Source organism: Benincasa hispida, chromosome 10 (genome assembly GCF_027475165.1).
Source record: "Benincasa hispida cultivar pf3 chromosome 10, pf3_genome.v1.1, whole genome shotgun sequence".
Taxonomy (NCBI): Eukaryota; Viridiplantae; Streptophyta; class Magnoliopsida; order Cucurbitales; family Cucurbitaceae; genus Benincasa; species Benincasa hispida.
The window spans coordinates 55,144,556-55,163,083 of NC_143487.1; the positions used below are offsets into that span (position 1 = coordinate 55,144,556).

General features: G+C 35.2%; 1 protein-coding gene across 1 annotated transcript; it reads left to right on the forward strand.

The window, feature by feature from the left end:
- The first annotated feature begins 2,417 nt into the window (after positions 1–2,417).
- Positions 2,418–17,513, forward strand: ICU2 (DNA-directed DNA polymerase). The gene is made up of 31 exons (XM_090306225.1): positions 2,418–3,776; positions 4,158–4,328; positions 4,438–4,521; positions 4,638–4,712; positions 4,941–5,005; positions 5,195–5,285; positions 5,368–5,556; positions 6,119–6,282; positions 6,420–6,534; positions 7,490–7,669; positions 7,750–7,863; positions 8,889–9,008; positions 9,110–9,427; positions 9,542–9,634; positions 10,018–10,136; positions 10,232–10,304; positions 10,470–10,526; positions 10,640–10,732; positions 14,241–14,363; positions 14,451–14,548; positions 14,674–14,719; positions 15,066–15,179; positions 15,259–15,342; positions 15,514–15,627; positions 15,736–15,825; positions 15,938–16,014; positions 16,128–16,344; positions 16,635–16,688; positions 16,774–16,893; positions 16,986–17,060; positions 17,177–17,513. Exons 1-31 carry the CDS (start codon positions 2,610–2,612, stop codon positions 17,321–17,323), a joined length of 4,647 nt encoding a protein of 1,548 aa, XP_090162351.1. The 5' UTR covers positions 2,418–2,609; the 3' UTR covers positions 17,324–17,513.
- Positions 17,514–18,528: the final 1,015 nt, after the last annotated feature.

Here is an 18,528-nt window from a genome sequence, read left to right on the forward strand (position 1 = left end):
ATCGAAGGGTGGTTTCATTCAACCGTTATTATTATTATTATTATTATTATTATATTTTTTAAATGAAGATTTGTTGAATCACAACCATACAGATGTCAAAGTCTTCATTATGAATAGAGGACACCCAACTAGGAAAAGCAGGCTTACCATTAATCGCAGCACGTGCCAAAGAATGAACACACAAACGTTTACAAAAACCAAAACAAACATAACTCAAATGATGGGCATGAACAATAAAAAAAAAAAGTCCAATATGGCTCATTGAGAGACACAAATGATATATGCTAGATCACACTCTACAAACAAAGGATTGTACTACTCTCCTCTAATGTGGAGAAACGAAGATAAACCCACTAAAGTAGCTTCCTCTTCGAGGGCCTTGATAGGTCATCTCGAATCAAAATTCCCGAACCTAACACAAACAAGAGAGACAAGGGAGTTATAAATAATTACCAATTGAATTTGGATAATCATAAAAGTTAGTGATTCTTAATCAAGCGAAATTCAAGTGAATTACGTTTATCATTTATGACTCGCCTCAACACATAAAAAACTAAAAGATATATTCAAAAAACAAATATAATAAGAAAGAAGAGGGTGTGAAATACTATCCCTTTACAACCTGAAGAGTTTGTTGAACATTACAAACTATGATCGAATAATTGAGTAAGTTGTAAAGAGATGGGTGGAACCAAGAATCACTCAAGTACTTTAGGGTTGTTTAAGTTGAAAAATGTTCATATTTTTGTATAAATTAGCTTAATTATTTATTTGTTATTATTATTATTTGCAAAAATGAAATTTTGGCTTTTTTTTAATAGAAAAAAAGTTGTTACGATAACAAGAAGATTAAGAGAGGAGGCTAAAAGATAGATTTACCACCGAGGGAAGGAACTTTATTTTAAAAACTAGGTAAAGTTTTATTGACAAATCTAAAAATTTTGTTGACAGAGAACTTTATATCATTTCGTAAAAATAAATGTAATGTGTGGGACTTGAACTTGGATCTATAGGGGACTAAAAGGTAAATTTACCATTGGATTAGTTAATGGTTCGAGATATATATATATATATATATATATATATAAAGCGCATGAAGTTGAGACGACTCTAGCCTTTAAGCCTATTAAATCCGCAAAGAAAACTTTATTTTAAAAACTATATAAAGTAATATTTCGACCCAAAATTTTTTAACACTCGATCTATCAAAATAATCAAAATTTTATTATTATATTTAGTTATTGGATGAATATCTCAGGTTTCCAACCTAATATTTGCAACCCTCCTTTGCTCCCTATTTCATTTTCAAAGTAAGTTGGAATTTGATGATTGCATCAAGCTTAAAATTTTAATCATATCTTTTTTAAAAATTTCGTTATTAGCGGCATTAATTAAATCTTTAAACAACACACTACTTAGAAAAATCATACCATTTTGACTTGTTTTAGATCTTCCAAAAGTAAGATCATAATAAGGTAGTAAAAACTATATAATTATTAAGAGTGTTAAACAAAAATCTAGATCCAAAACCTCGTTCAATCTAATTCGTATCATTTGAATTGGAAGGTTGATTTTAAATAAATAAAAACTTCATAAATCAAGTGGGTTAACGAAATGAATTTAATCAAAATAGTACATAATAACTTTTTTTTAAAAAAAAAAGTATTGTGATTTAAGTAAGCTATCTCGTGTCTTAGATTGAGTTCGAAAGTTGCTTTTGTTTTTTGTTTAAATTAATTTATCGACCAATTTCAGCGAAATTATTTGAATTTTCAAAATGAATCTTAGTCAATTACAATAAAATTACATGAATTATAGAAAAAAAAATCATGAGTTTTGTTATGAACCTTAATTTTACCTATGAGTTTGAAAGGTTGGTTTTGACATTTTGGTTGATTTTTTTTTAAAAATCTTTCAAGCAATTTCAGCAATATTTGAACTTTCAAAACTAAAGATTTAAATTGAGAAACTCTTGCATCAATCACAGTAAAATTTAGTTGAATTATAAAAAAAAAAAAAAATCAGGAATTTCGATCAAATTAATGAATCTCGATTCTTTATTTATTTGTTAAAATGAGATTGACTCAATAATAACGGAAATGAATTTTTTTTTTTAAAGGTCGGGGTTTGATTCCCCATTTGTTATAGTGATCCCTCGTTTGTTATACTAAAAAAAATTATTCTTTCAATTTTTTTTAATTACAAACAAAAGCTGTCACAACACACTATCAAGTTTAAGTGTAGGTCATTATCTGATTATTTTCATCCTAATGCATTTTTTTAAAAAAATTACAAAAATCAATATTTAGCCCTATTTACAAATTTGTGGCTAAGTAAGCTTAACTAAACTGCAATAAGCATAATTTTTTTTTAAAGGTTGGATCTCCACATAACACCAATATGGAACTATATAATATTTGAAGCTATCGATTTCTTTATTTTTACACACAGTATTTAAAGTACATTATATCCATTTCCCGCCAAAACGAACAAGTTCTTCCCGCCATCACCGATCCCAAATCCAAAGGTTCTCAGATTCTGTAATCCCAAATTCACACCAACAAAATCCAAGTTAACATCAGCGCCGTCGAGGTCACATCTCTTCAGACATGGCGGACGAACAGCCCTCAGCCACTAATCGGCGGAGGAGCCGAGGATCTGAGGCAGCTGCCCGACTTTCGGCTCTCGAACGTCTGAAAGCCATCCGCAGCGGCGGCCGTCGATCGGACGCTGGTGGTTTCCAAGTGAAGTTAGAGAACCCAATCTACGATACGATTCCCGAGGATGAGTACGATGCTCTCGTTGCAAAGCGTCGCGAAGAAGCCCGTGGGTTTATTGTTGATGACGACGGCCTTGGATATGGAGATGAAGGTGAGGAAGAGGATTGGTCGAAAGCTGGGGTTTGTTCTTCCGATGAGTCTGATGGTGAGCTAGATAAACCTAAGAAGAGGAAAGTAGAGAAGAAAGAGGCGCAACCGAAGAAACCCTCTTCTTCTTCTCTATCGGCGGCGGCAGCAATGATGGGGAAACAAAAGCTTTCTTCGATGTTTACTTCATCGATCTTCAGGAAAACGGGTAGAGATGATAAGGCTAAAGGATTGGCTTGTGATAGTATTGTGGATGATGTGATTGCGGAATTTGCGCCAGATGAGACTGACAGAGAGAGGCGTAGAAAGGGGCAAATTGGAGCTATACCGATTTCGAGGACTGTGGTGTCTGTTCCTGCTGTGAAGTCCGAGGGATTAACTGCTCAGAGTCTTAATTTGACTGCCGGGTCTGAATTGATTAAGGATACTGAAAATGGGAACTCTGGAATTAACGGGGTTGTTACAAACAGTGATTTGGAGCCTGTGCGAGCTGGTGTAGAGGTCCAGGGAAATGGTGAGACTGAGGAGTTTTATCCGAAGGAGGACTTGAATTCTCAAATCAACTTGGATCCGGTTGAGCAATTACCTAATTCTTCGATCAAGGAAGATGTAATTGAGGACAGTAAGCCAATTATGGTTGAAACGAAGGCAGAACCGTTAGTGAAGAAGGAGCCGGTGAGTACTCTAAATGCTAAGATTAGCAATGAAAGAGACCCAGCTTTGAGTGCTACTGCGGGATGGCAAGCGGTAAGGAGTGAAGGGAGTGGAAGTGTTAATTCTTCAGCAGAAAGTGCCGAAGAGAAATCTGATTTTGATATTGACGCTGACGGCTCTCTCCCTTTCTATATCGTCGATGCGCATGAAGAGCTCTTCGGTGCAAATATGGGCACTGTATATCTATTTGGGAAGGTAATACTGAGACCTTTTGTTTATATGTTATCTGTTTCTAAAATGTATGGCTGGTTTCTTCCTATTTTCCTCACTATAGTCTCCACATTTCTCAAAGTAATATTTGAATTCTTAGTCAAATTCCAAAATAAAAGTAAGTCTTTGTTTAGTTTTCAAAACATGGGTTAGTTAAATATAGGTAGACAGTGAATTTCAAAACAAAGAAACTTACAAGTAGAACTTGTAAGTAATGTTTATAAGCTTAACTTTAAAAAATGGCTATCAAATGAGGCTAATTTATTGCCTTATCAATATTAAATATTCTAAGGCATTTTAGCAGCCAACCTTTGAAGTCAATAGTAGTAAATGAATCCGCATGTAAAGAGTGTTCATTGTAATTAGGTCAAAGCTGGGAATTCGTTCCACAGTTGTTGTGTGGTGGTGAAAAATATGCAAAGATGCATATATGCCATTCCAAGTGCTTCTTTTCTTCATTCGGATGAGATGTTGGAGCTTCGGAAGGATGCTGAACAGTCTCAGCTTTCTCCTGCAGACCTGCGTGCCAAATTGCAAGTGAGATTAACTCTTATAACTGATGTTATGTTTGTCATCCCTTGGTCTCTCTGAAGGCATCTTTTATCTTGGATGCTTCTGTTAATGTGTCTTTACTTGCTTCTCCTAGGAAGTGACTGCAGGATTAAAAAATGAAGTAGCCAAGCAGTTGCTAGATCTCAATGTTTCAACATTTAGCATGACACCGGTTAAGGTTTGCTAATTAAAATTTTGTTTATTTCATATAAATATTAATGTAATACCATGTCAAATTATATTCATGTTTAAATAACCAGTTTATTGTGTATTCTTTTTTAATTCTCATCACAGAGGAAATATGCATTTGAGCGTCAAGACATACCTGCGGGGGAAAATTATGTGCTTAAGATTAATTACCCTTTCAAGGTATGATACTTGAAACACGAATGATATTTGTAATTTAAGTTAAGATTTCAACTTTTCAGCTTTTTAGTACAGCGAGATCTTGGACACCAAAATTTTTAGATTTCGGAGGTTAAAGTTCTTAAAGGTGCCTTGGGTTGACACATCTCTTAGTTTTGATTTTATTGTTTGTTTATATATTTGTTATCACTGCCATTTGGAAATTACTGACGATGGTTAAACTTGTGGCAGCACCCCCCACTTCCTGCTGATCTAAAAGGAGAATCGTTCTGTGCTCTTTTAGGAACACATCGCAGGTATTAATATCTTGGAATGTTGGTGTTGTCTTTCCTGGCATATTTCACATCTTTATTTACATTCTCCTTTTAGTTTTCTGCCCTCCTTTCAAATGTCAGGGCATTTAAACTATTTTTGCAACGGTGAAGTTTTGCTAAATTTCATTTCAGTATACTTCTTTGATGACATTAAAATGTTAATACATACAGTGCCTTAGAGCTTCTCCTCGTTAAAAGGAAAATAACGGGCCCCTCCTGGTTGTCGATTTCAAACTTTTCTTCCTGTCCTGCTTCTCAACGAGTAAGATCACTTAATCCTATCATAACTCTCGAATATTTATACATATAAAAGAGGTTAATACTATGATAATATTCTTATGAAGGTGAGCTGGTGCAAGTTTGAGGTGATAGTTGGCTCTCCAAAAGATGTTCAAACTTCAACTTCATCAAGCAAAATTTTGGAGATTCCTTCTATGGTTGTCACTGCAATAAACATAAAGACCATCATTAATGAACGGCAGAATATCAACGAAATTGTGTCTGCATCTGTCATATGCTGTCAAAGAGCAAAGGTTAATTATGAATGTCTTTCAGCATTGTTGATTTTGTTTGCATGTTTCTTCTGATGTGACAATCATTTTCTGTTCTGGTTGAAAATGCGAATTGGATTCACCAATCTGCTTACACAAACATTCCCCTTTGATGGCTATTAGATGTTTGAATGTTTATGCTACTGAATTTGATAATTGATATGAGTAACAATTACTTGGGCCTCAGAGGACCATGATCTACTTTATCGGAAGTATCTAACTTTAGATAGAACTGCTTAATTTTCACAATTTTTTGATAAATTTATCTGTATGACAGAGTGAGAGTTATATATGTTATGAATTAGGTACATGGATGCATAGAATCAAATTTTATGATGAATGAAATTTTGGAGGAATTATAAGGACTGCTCTTAAGCTTTTGAAGATTCTATCTTCAATTGTTAAAACTGGAGCTAATCATGCTCAATTAAAATAATTATTAGCTTATTTTTACTCTCTAAGTGTACAGGGATTTTGAAGTGTAAAGAGAGATTATTTAACATTATTACATCTTACATACATTAACTACTGCTTGACATTGCAGATTGACGGTCCCATGTTGGCCACAGAATGGAAAAAGCCTGGTATGCTTAGGCATTTTACTATTATCCGTAAGCTTGATGGAGGCATATTTCCTATGGGATTTGCTAAAGAGTCCACAGATAGAAATTTGAAGGCTGGATCAAATATTCTAATCTGCGAGGGCAAGTAGGTGACTTATTAGTACTGCCTTAAATATTATTCTGTTTCTTGTAGAAAACTTCTCCTTTACTAGCAAAATTATAAAAGCAGTAGTGGTTGACTGACTGGTAGTAATAAGTTTTAACTAAACTTTTTTCTTGCAGTGAAAGGGCCTTGTTGAATCGATTAATGATTGAGTTATTCAAATTGGATAGTGATGTGCTGGTTGGACACAATATCTCTGGGTTTGACCTAGATGTTCTTCTCCATCGAGCCCAGGTAGAATCATCATGAATTAATATGAACAAAGTAACAAAAGTTTTGTTTATTATTATTTTTTTATGGAGGATACTAAACTTTTTATTGACATTGTTAAAGTTACAATCATTTTACATAGTAACAACCCTCTTGAGGAGTAAATAAACGTCCCAAGACCCCATAACACAGAATCCATCCCCCCACTCCACCCTGCGCTCACACACCCCAAAGAAAAAGGAGAAGAATATGGCAACCATGATCCATTAAGTAGATACAATGATCTTCCTTCTCAAAGAAATATTTTGCCTTCAAACTTCAAAGTGAACTTCCTGATCATAAACCCAAAAGAGAAGCTTTTACAACTTCAAAAAATGAAAGGCTCTTTGCCTTTGTTGGAAAAGGAAAAAAAGAACCAACTTGCTGTAGAAACCTTAAAAAATATAAACAACATAAAACTCTGGAAAGCACCTCAAACCTTGCATCACAAAACAAACAGTTTTAACGTATCTGAAATTCCCAAAAAGCTTCTAAAACCAAACGAAAACTAAGTAATAGCCACTTTTAGCTAAAAATTTATCTTTTTTCTTTTTATTGTAATTTACACAAACTAGATTATTTTTTTCTCTTTTTCCCTTGGAAGATTTTTTCAAATAGATTCTTTTTTCCTTTGTCTTTTCACTTGGAAAAAACGTAGGTTAACTCCTGATTTCTTGTAGTAGTATATGAAACTATCGCAAGTGTGTGTTTCATCTATATCATTAAAATCCCCAAACTTTGCACTTGCTGATACTAATGCATCCCACTACGCATCTTATGTTATTAGTACATGAATTATTCATACAAAATAGCGTTGTCATACTGTTTCTTAGATGATCTCATGGAAACTACTTCCTAGATATGGTTCCTAGTTGCCTTGCTGACCAAATGACTAAAAAAAGGTGCAATTTTACTCGGAAGTTTCTCTATTATATTACAGTTTTGCCGAGTACCAAGCAGTATGTGGTCCAAAATAGGTCGTCTTAAGCGGTCTGTTATGCCTAAACTTGGAAAAGGAGGGAGCATTTTTGGGTCTGGAGCAAGTCCAGGACTCATGTCTTGTATTGCTGGCCGACTCTTATGTGATACGTACTTGTCGTCCCGTGACCTACTGAAGGAGGTAAAATATTTTATAACTTATGTTGGAAATGTATCGGTGTTTATTCATTTGGGTTTTGAAGCTTGCTTTTATTCTTCCAGATAAGTTATTCTTTGACTGAGCTAGCAAAGACTCAACTCAATAAGGACCGCAAGGAAGTCACTCCACATGAAATTCCAAAAATGTTTCAAGCATCCGAGTCTCTCATGAACCTGGTGAGTAGAGGATTCCATATCCTGCAACTTGGCCTTGGAATCACCATGGTTATTCCCAATTATTACAATTTGGATATGATAGTTGTATATTTGTTCTGAAGAGATGATAGGTTATATCGTTTTGAAGTAATGACCGTGTTACTCTTATCCAAAAAAAAGAGAAGTAATGACTGTGTTAGTCCTCTCGCATTATGTTTAAAAATATTAGTCATGATTAATGATGCCATGAGAGCCTTCCACTGAATGTGCCCTAGTATTTCCTTGCCTCTGAGATCCCCGGTTCTTTTTTTAATTAATGACTTGAACATGCCAAATATTTCATGTCTATAAATATTATCAGCCAAAGGCTAAGACCTAAGGGACGCAAGTTCAAATTTCCCTTGTCGCAGAAACTCTATTTATGTTCAAAGTTTTGGCATTTTGTGAACTTCTTGCACCTGAAACAAAATGAAAGTAGAGAGATAAAACTTTACTCTTGTATCACGGTGTTATTTAACATCTGGGACAATTAATGAAATAAAATTATGATCTTGGCATGATTTTATTGGATTGGAGCTTCTTTTGTAGTTAGTTAGGTCCCCTCCCCCTTTTTCATAGGCCGTTTTTTTGTGTGCCCTCTTTCTTTCATTTTTTTCCTAAAGGGAAGCTTGGTTGCTTACAAGGAAAAAAAAAAAAAAAAAAAAAAAAAAGAAAAAGAAAAACACACTTCTCTTGGGTCCTCTATGTTTATTTTTTTAAAAATTATTTTTTAGGTTTTATTTTGTTTGACCGGAGTCCCTTGTTAGTTTAGTTGGGCTCCATTTGGGGGGGATTGGTTTTAGTATTCTCCTTGATTTCTCTCATTTGATCTCAATGAAAACTCTGTTTCTTACGGAAAAAGAAAAAATGAACCTTCAAATTTTATTTCACATGATGTTGTAATATTTCGGATCGGGTATGGTGAGACTGATGCATGGTTTTGGATCTTATGGTTTTTTTTTTCAGTCTTCAAACTGCATTATTCTCATGGTGTTTTAATATTTCAGATTGAATATGGTGAGACAGATGCATGGTTGTCATTGGAACTCATGTTTCATTTAAGTGTTCTTCCCCTTACTCGACAATTGACTAATATCAGTGGTAATCTCTGGAGAAGAAGCCTACAGGTAAGCCTATTGACATATTTCATCTTCATTTCATTCCAATTTGACTATGAAGCTATAATGAGAGTTTTACTTGTCTTAATTTGATATACATACTTTTTCAGGGTGCTAGAGCCCAGAGAGTGGAGTATCTCTTACTTCATGCATTCCATGCCAAAAAATATATTGTCCCCGACAAGACTTCATCTTATGTGAAGGAAAAAAAGATGGTAAAAAAGAGAACGAATCATGGTCCTGAGGAAAAAAGTGTTGATGAGTTTGATTTAGATGATCCAAATGTAGAAGCTCCCAATACTGAAAGTGGAAAAGGCAAAAAGGGATCCTCCTATTCAGGTGGGCTAGTCTTGGAGCCAAAGCGTGGTTTATATGATAAGTATGTATTGCTCTTGGATTTCAACAGTCTGTACCCTTCCATCATTCAGGTGAGTCTGTTGGTCCCATTAAATGTTCATCAACTTCTTCCAGTTGTATTTTAACCATGGAATGCAGTGATGAAACTGTAATCTGTGTGCCACATGTGTATCTCGATCATGCAGGAATATAATATTTGCTTCACCACTGTTGAAAGATCTCCAGATGGTGTTGTTCCTCTACTGCCATCTAGTAAAGTGACTGGAGTTCTTCCTGAGGTACAATCTTAATGCATGGAATAGAAACTAAATTTCCTCAAAAGTGCTTCATTGGGCTATCATCTCCTTTGATGAAGTCATTTTTCATGAAAACTTCTGGACTGTTCCATTCAAGGATATAATAAAATGTTAATATGTATAGGAGCTTCAATTGTATGCAAGACATGTCTCTGCCTTTATAAGGTTAACAGAGAAAGCTTGGATGCCTATATTATCTTTCCTTTTGTCATTGTTTTAAGTCACAAGAGTTGCACTCACGGGTTGTTGGTTCATGTTAGGCGACTTATGCCCATGTTTTACTAACTTGGGTTAGAGCAGCATTCTATATTTTTCCACTTCTTGGTAGAAAGAATAGGCAATGATGTTACTCCTTATTTCAACAGTTGCTAAAAAATCTGGTTCAAAGGAGAAGAATGGTGAAGTCATGGATGAAGAATGCAACTGGTCTCAAGCTTCAGCAACTTGACATTCAGCAGCAGGCATTAAAGCTCACTGCCAACAGGTATTTTCTCCTTATTTTTTTCTCAATCTTTTACACCAGACTTGTACTAATCATCTTTTTCGTTGTGCATTTACATGATCTGGTAATCGTTGCAGTATGTATGGATGTCTAGGGTTTTCTAATTCAAGGTTTTATGCAAAACCACTAGCAGAGCTTATTACTTCACAAGTAAGGGAATTAGGTTGCTTATGTTTCAGTTCATATTTATGTCAATTATGTCAAAGACCGCTCCCTCTCTTCATTTTTCAAGAAAACAAAATAAAAAAGTAAAAAGAAAGGGCAAAGAAACCTGCAAAAACTTTCATTTACACTACTTATTTACTTATTTTGCAGGGAAGAGAAATTCTGCAGAGTACGGTTGATCTTGTCAAGAATAATCTGAACCTAGAGGTCATAGATGAACACTGAAATTCACAAGTTATATAATTTTCCGGACACATGCATAATCTCAATGCATTACCGAGTACATTGGTCTCATGAATAGATTATCTTTCACATGACAGGTAATTTATGGCGATACAGATTCAATAATGATTCATAGTGGACTGGATGATATTGGCAAAGTGAAAGCAATTGCAGGAAAAGTTATACAAGAGGTAAGGTCGTGGGGTCTGATTGAATTTGTCTAAGTATTTTTGGTATTTATTATAGTAGAAATCTTTATTTTTGGTATTTATTGTATTGGTGAAGTATGAATTCGTTCAACTCTCTAATTGAAGAGTTGGATCTCATTGACACCCCTATGAGAAATGGTGCTTTCTCTTGCTCTAGGCCAGGTGATCATTTTGTTGCCTCCAAGATTGATAGATTCTTGCTGTCTAAGCTGTGGGTGGAGTTCTTCCTCAGTGTTACTGTTGATAGGCTTCCTCGGGTTACTTCAGACCACTTTCCCATTTTGTTATGCTCAGGTGCTCATTCTTGGGGTCCCACTCCTTTTAGATTTGAAAACATGTGGTTGGGTCATAAATCTTTTTATAAAAAATTGGAGACTTGGTGGGGGGCCTGAAAGTTGAAGGGTGGCCTGGTTATGCTTTTATGGAAAAGTTGAAAGGCCTGAAGGGCTTCCTAAAACCCTGGAACAAGGTCTTTGGCGGTGTGAACCACCAAAAGAAGATCCTTACTGATAAGTTAGAGAAGCTCGATACCTTAGAAGAGGGAGGTGTTTTCTCGGTTGATAATAGAAGGGAAAGGGAAGTGTGCCAGACGGAGTTAACTGAGATTGTGTTTAGAGAGCAGTGTGCTTGGGCTAAAAAAAGTAAGATTCAGTGACTTCGAGAAGGGGATGAGAACTCCATTTTTTTCCATTGATGGACTTCAGCTCGTAAAAGTAAAATGCTATTACTACGTTGGATAACAAAGAGGTGCAGATTCTCCTTAGAGAAGATGAGATTATTGGGGAGATTGTTGGGTATTACAGCAGTTTGTACAAGAAAGACTCTAGCCCGTGCTTTACTTTTGACGATTTGGAATGGTTTGAATGCTCAGGATAGTCAAGCTTTGGAAGTGCCTTTTGAGGAGGCTGAAATTAGAGATGCTTGTCTTTGATTTGGGGAACCTTAAGTCCCCTGGGCCGGACGATATGACTGGAGAGTTTTATAAAAAAATCTTGGAACATTTTGAAGGATGACTTACTTGGAGTGTTCCAAGAGTTTTTTAAAAACGGAATCATTAATAAAAGGTACAATGAAACTTACATTTGTTTGATTCCCAAGAAGAAAAAGGGGATCGAGGTCAATGAGTTTAGGTCTATTAGCTTGGTGACTTCGCTTTATAAAATTGTCTCCAAGGTTTTGACTAAAAGTCTGAAAAAAGTCCTCCCTTCTATTATTAATGACTCCCAAATGGCTTTTGTGGAAGGAAGACAAATTCTTGATGTGATTCTGATAGCTTCTGTATCTGTGGAAGAGTGGAGAGCTTTAGGTAAGAAAGGAGCTCTTTTAAAGCTTGACCTTGAAAAGGCTTACGATAAGGTTGATTGGGATTTTCTCGATGTGGTACTCAAGCTTAAAGGTTTCGGCAAAGGTGGAGGAAGTGGATCTGAGGTCGTATCTCCTTTACTAATTTCTCTATTATCCTCAATTGGAGACCGAGGGGGAAGATTGTGTCTCAAAGGGGCCTTAGACAAGGAGACCTCCTTTCTCCTTTTTTGTTCACAATTGTTGGGTATGCTCTAAGTAGTCTTATTCTTTATTGTAGTGAAAGAAGAATGGTTAGAGGTTTTCCTTTGATAGGCCTTTGGTTGAGGTTACTCTTCGATGATACATTAGTCTTTTGCTCTTGGAGTGTGGGGAATTTGAGGGCTTGGTGGTGGGTTATCAACCTGTTCCTACTGAGCTTGGATCTTTCCCTCCATGTTTCCAAAACTTCCCTTATTAGGATTAATTTGAGCCCCAATGAGCTTGCTATCAGTGTGGATTTTTTGGGTTGTAAAGTTGATTGCTTCCCTTTTATTTATTTGGGCTTCCCTCTCGGAGGTAGGAATGCTTCTAAGGTGGCGTGGAATGCTCTTGAAGAGAAGTTCAAAAAGAAAATTGATAAATGGCGAGGTTTGGTCATTTCTAAATGAGGGAGGTTAACTCTTGCACAATCGGTTCTTAACAGTTTACTGTGTTATTTTTTTTCTTTGTTGAAGGCCCCTAAGTGTTGATGACCATGGTTGGAGTTCTTTGAGGATGAGAGACAAAGGGAAGCTTAGACTTTGGAATAACACTATGAAACAAAAAGATAAGTTTTTTCAGTTTGTGGACTTTGTGGTGGGAAATGGTAGAAACATCAGGTTTTGGGAAGACTAAGTGTGTACACCCCAACCTCTTGCCTCCCTTTATAGCGATATCTATGCTATTTCTACTAAAAGAATGCTGTCATCGTGGATTGTTGGAATAGTTTGAACTAGGCATGGGATTTGGGGTTAAGAAGGGGTATTTTTGACAGAGAGATGGGTATCTCTATTGCGCTTCCCCAGCTGCTAACAGATTGGGTGGTGAGAGATACTAGGGATAGTTTGCGTTGGAATCTGGAAGCCTCGGGCAGTCTCTCTACCAAATCCACCTTCCTCAAAATGACTATGGGTGTCTCGAAAACCAAAATGCCTTTGATCAACCTTATTTGGAAATTAAAAATTCCTAAAAAAGTGAAGATCTTCCTTTGGTCCCTTGCATATAGAAGTCTAAATACTCATGATAAGCTTAAAAGGAAGTTCCTAATTGGTCCCTCTCCCCTTCCATCTGCCTTCTTTGTCTTAAAGAGATGGAGTCTGTGGACCATCTGTTTTTACACTATGATTTTACGTTTAGAGGTTGGAATTGTATTTTTACCACTTTCGGGGTGCTTAGTTGCCTCCCTAAGCAGATTGATGATTGGTTTATGGATGGCCTGAATGGTGGAAACTTTTGTACTAAAGGTAGAATTCTTTGGCAATGTGCGACCCATGCACTGTTGTGGCACTTGTGAAACGAGCGGAATATTAGGTTGTTTGATGACAAGTTTACCTCTTTTGATTCTTTTTAGGCCCAGGTTCAGAATACGACCTCTGGTGGTGTACAAATTACACTAAATTCTTTTGTACTTATAGCCTACTTATGATTTTAAACAATTGGGGGGCTCTTCTTGTTTTATTTCGTTTTTGTAGGGGGGGGGGGGGGTTCTCAAACCCCGCCCTTGGGCTGTTCCTTTCTTTCTTGGTTTAATGCATTTCTCTGTTTCTTATTAAAAAAAAAATTGTATTGCAGATCTCATGATTTAATAACTAAACCTACCAATCTGCCCTCTTCTTTAAGAATCACATTATTATAGTATTGAAAGTTGTGGAAGTTTCCAGTCTGTTCCTTCATATACTCTTGTTATGTACACAAATTTATGGTAACAAGAAAGGGGGAAAGGAAAAGAAATTTAACTCTATCCATGTTTCAAAAATTTCCATTGAAAAATTCTCGAAAATAGTTTTAAGGTCCATCTAAAAGCATTCATAATCTACTGAAATGCTTATATGTAGCCACACAAAAATATTCTAGCTTAAGACAACAGAAAATTTTTCCTTTGTATATCTTTCCATTCATTTTCTCAAATCTCAATGTGAGGTATTCTTCCATGTTTTTTCTTTTCCAGGTTAACAAAAAGTACAAGTGCTTAGAAATTGATCTCGATGGTTTGTATAAGAGAATGTTGCTTCTGAAGAAAAAGAAATATGCTGCTGTAAAGTTGCAGTTTAAGGACGGAATGCCATATGAGGTAACTACGATGCACTTCCATTTGCTCTTTGGATCTTATAGAAATAAATGGGAGATAGAGCAGTGTAAAAGTTGACTTCATATTCAGGTTATTGAGCGCAAGGGTCTTGATATGGTTCGTCGTGACTGGAGCTTATTGTCAAAGGAATTAGGTGATTTCTGCTTAAATCAAATATTGTCTGGAGGGTATGTTACATTGCGGGCTTCTTTTAGCTATAGTTTTATTTATTATTATCTTTCTAAATAAAACTTTTTTTTGGTTAAAAACTGCATTTTTTTTCCTGATCACCAATCTTTTTTCATGCTTATAGGTCATGTGAGGATGTCATTGAATCAATACATGACTCACTTACGAAGGTAAAAAAAATGTACCTTTTCATGTTGACTTGTGATTACTTCGATCTTCTTTCACAATCACGGAAGAGGGAGGTTGGGTTGATGCTCAGAATGTTCCTAAAATTTAAACTGGGGCGTGTGCTGAAAATGAGAATGATTGTCAAACAACAAATTGGGGACATGTCAAATGAATGACAACTTGTCTCCATTTTCTTTACACTTGTACTTCCTCTCCCAAGCAAACTAAGAATAAATTAAAACAGTCCCTCAGAAAAAGGAAAATAATAGAAAAATGAGCCTTTCGAGGTCTGTAATTATTATTGTGTATCGAAAATTACTTGGGACTTAAATGTGCAAATTTTCACAGATACAAGAGGATATGAGAAAAGGGCAAGTTGCACTTGAGAAATATATCATCACGAAGACACTGACTAAGCCACCTGAAGCTTATCCTGATGCCAGAAACCAACCACATGTTCAAGTAAGTAAATCCTTAAACCACTGCTAAAGTGTTTGATCAACCATTTCATTTGTCTTGAAAATATGTGATCAATTTACAGGTTGCACAAAGGTTAAAACAAATGGGCTATTCAACTGGCTGTTCTGTTGGTGACACGATCCCATATATAATTTGCTGTGAGCAGGTTTGTGGAAGAGGTTTGATATTTATTCCGAGATATGTTGCTAGAAACGTGGTTGTGATTATAACTCTACTTGGTGAATACCGAGAGCTGGTAGAATATTATCAATGAGACCCTCCTTTTTTTTTTTTTTTTTTTTTTTTTTTTTTTCTCTCCTTGCTGTTTTCTGGTCAGGGGTCTACTTCTGGTGGTTCTACAAGCATTGCTCAGCGGGCTAGACATCCTGATGAATTGAAAAAAGAGGATGGAAAATGGATGATTGACATCGAATACTACCTTTCACAACAGGTTTCTTTTTTCTTCCTAATTTGTGGCTTTTAATTGCTTTTGTTACAAATGATCACGATCTGTTGTTACTGTCATACTAATGGTTTGATGTTCTCAACATATGAACAGATACACCCTGTGGTCTCTCGTCTATGTGCCTCAATTCAGGGCACCAGCCCAGAACGCTTGGCTGACTGTCTGGGGCTTGATTCATCAAAGGTATATAGATCCTGATAAGTGAAAAGAAAAAAAAAAAAAACTAATTATGAAGGTTTCCTCAGTTTCTAATATTGTATTTGCACTGACGTATTAGTTACTTAATTATGTCCAGTTTCAGAACAGATCAATTGAAGTTTCCCGAAATGATGTCTCCACTTCCCTCCTGTGTTCTGTAAATGATGAAGAAAGGTAATGATTTAAACTGCTAAATTTCCAACCAATCCTTGCATTCAAAATTCTTGGAAATTTGAAAGTTTTATGTGGATTTTAAAATTATAATGTTGTTGTTTAACCACTTGCAGGTATCAGGGATGCACACCACTGACATTAACTTGCCCCAGCTGTTCTGGTACTTTTAATTGTCCTGGTATATTTAGTTCAATATACAAATCTGTGGAGGGAAAGCAAGAAAAGCCAGTTGATGAACCTACAAGCAAATTTTGGAATAATTTGAATTGTCCAAAATGTCCCGATGAAGCTAATGTGGGTAGAATGACCCCTGGAATGATTGCCAACCAGGTACATATCAGTTGCAATTTGTTTCCACTTTTTCCAAACAACAATCAATCATTGGGCTCTTTCTGGAGAACCTTATAGCATGCATGTGTGGCTTTTTAATCAGAAAATAGGTTATAACTTATAAATAGAACAAGAATAAGACACCCGAATTAATTCTCGATCAAATTTGGCATTACAATCCCTATAAATGGGGTCCCAAATTTGGACTTTGTTATGTCCCTCGAGAAGACACGTTTCAATTTAGAAACTCAATAATCTATTTAACAATATCATAATTTTTAATGTCACAGGTAAAAAGGCAAGCCGATAGGTTCATTTCACTGTATTATAATGGCTTAATGATGGTAAACTCTACCTCCTATTTTTTTGGGGCACGCACATTAAATTGCTAGTGAAGTAGTATAAATTTCTCAAATCTTTTGAATATAGTGTGATGATGAAACTTGCAAATACGCCACACGTGCCGTAAATCTTCGAGTTATGGGTGACTCTGAGAAAGGAACCATCTGCCCAAACTATCCCCACTGCAATGGGCATCTAGTAAGAAAGGTAATACATCATCCAACTTTGAAGTATTTGTCTTACATATTTTGATCTCTCCTTAAGAGATAGTTCTAATTATGTTTGTCCCTGTAAAACAGTACACAGAAGCCGATTTGTACAAGCAGCTTTCGTATTTTAGTCACATTTTGGATACCGAACGCTGTATGGAAAAGGTTGTTTGACTCTTCTTCATTCGCTTTTATATTCTTTAATTAGTCGAGACAATGTAGCTATTATCCACTTGCTAAACTATGCATGAAGGCATTAATATGTTGGTTTTTTGCTACAGTTGGAGGTTCATGCAAGGTTAACATTAGAGAAAGAAATGGCGAGAATTCGGCCGATAGTCGAGTTAGCTGCAACGACAATTCAAAGCATTCGGGATCGCAGTGCATATGGTTGGATGCAGTTGCAAAATTTTGTGGTAACATTTTGAGTTTGCATATATAACCGAGGTAGGCATGCTAGATATCCATTCATTTTACTCTTCTTTACATTGTATGTATATATGTCATATGGATAAATGCTCCTTAGAGGAAGCCAGGTGGAACTTTCGTTCCGTGTTCCACCGTTTGAATTGTTAATCAAATTTATAGCTACTTTTATGGATGATAGGTTTAGGCCAATATGAGTATAGTTCAAATTGTTACTATCAACTTTGAGGTTAAAAAATCGATTCTCCCACGCTAAAAAAAGTCTAGAAAAAGATGCAAAGATTGAGGTGTGCTCAAGCGCGTTAATATTCCTAATCAATCTGCTTGCAACCGTTGTTTTTGCATAATGAATTAGAGATAGAAAAAAAAATCCATGTTGGAACTCCGACTCCTAGGTTCTCAATCTAGTTTCTAGTCGGTCTCTAGATTTTAATGTTACATATTTGTTGCATTCAAGTTATGTGTTTATTTTTCATTTGGTTCTTAGATTTTTGAATGTTATATTTTTATATTTGAGTTTTTAATATTCTTTGGTTCTTAAATTTCAAAATTTATGCTTTTACCTTTGATTTTTCACTAAATACTTACTTTTAGTCTTTTGTATTAATTTGGTCCTTAATTTTTTGTTACTATTAAAATTAATTAAAAATCTCACATTATAATTATTCAAAATTAGTTAATTGAAAGTTAATGCTAAAGATATGAAGTGAACATTAGTGAAAACTTGAAGGTAAAAGTGTAACTAAAACTTTTGGGTCAAATGGAAATTAAACTAACAACTCAAAGATAAAAATATAACATGTCAAAACTTGGGAACTAAATAAAAGTTCAAAATTAGAGATTAAAAGTATAATATTTTGAAATTTAGGAACCAAATGAAAAGTAAACTAAAAAAAGGGACAAAAAGAGTATTTATCCCATGTAATTTTATATCTATAAAATTTAAAGTAAAAAAATTAAATATAAAAAAATTTAATCATACTTTCCTTTTCCAATAGATGAAAGTAAAAAAAAAAAAAAAAGTTAGAATCAACAAACACAAATTTATTTCTTAAAACGAGGGAAGCAAAAACCAGAAGACAAGAAATAAAAACATTACCAAATTAGGTTTGAAACTTTTTTGGTGACTCTTCAAAAATCAAGCACACTATTCCACTATAGTTGGCTGCAGATATCCACTATGTTTTCCTCAAAAGTATACTCACAT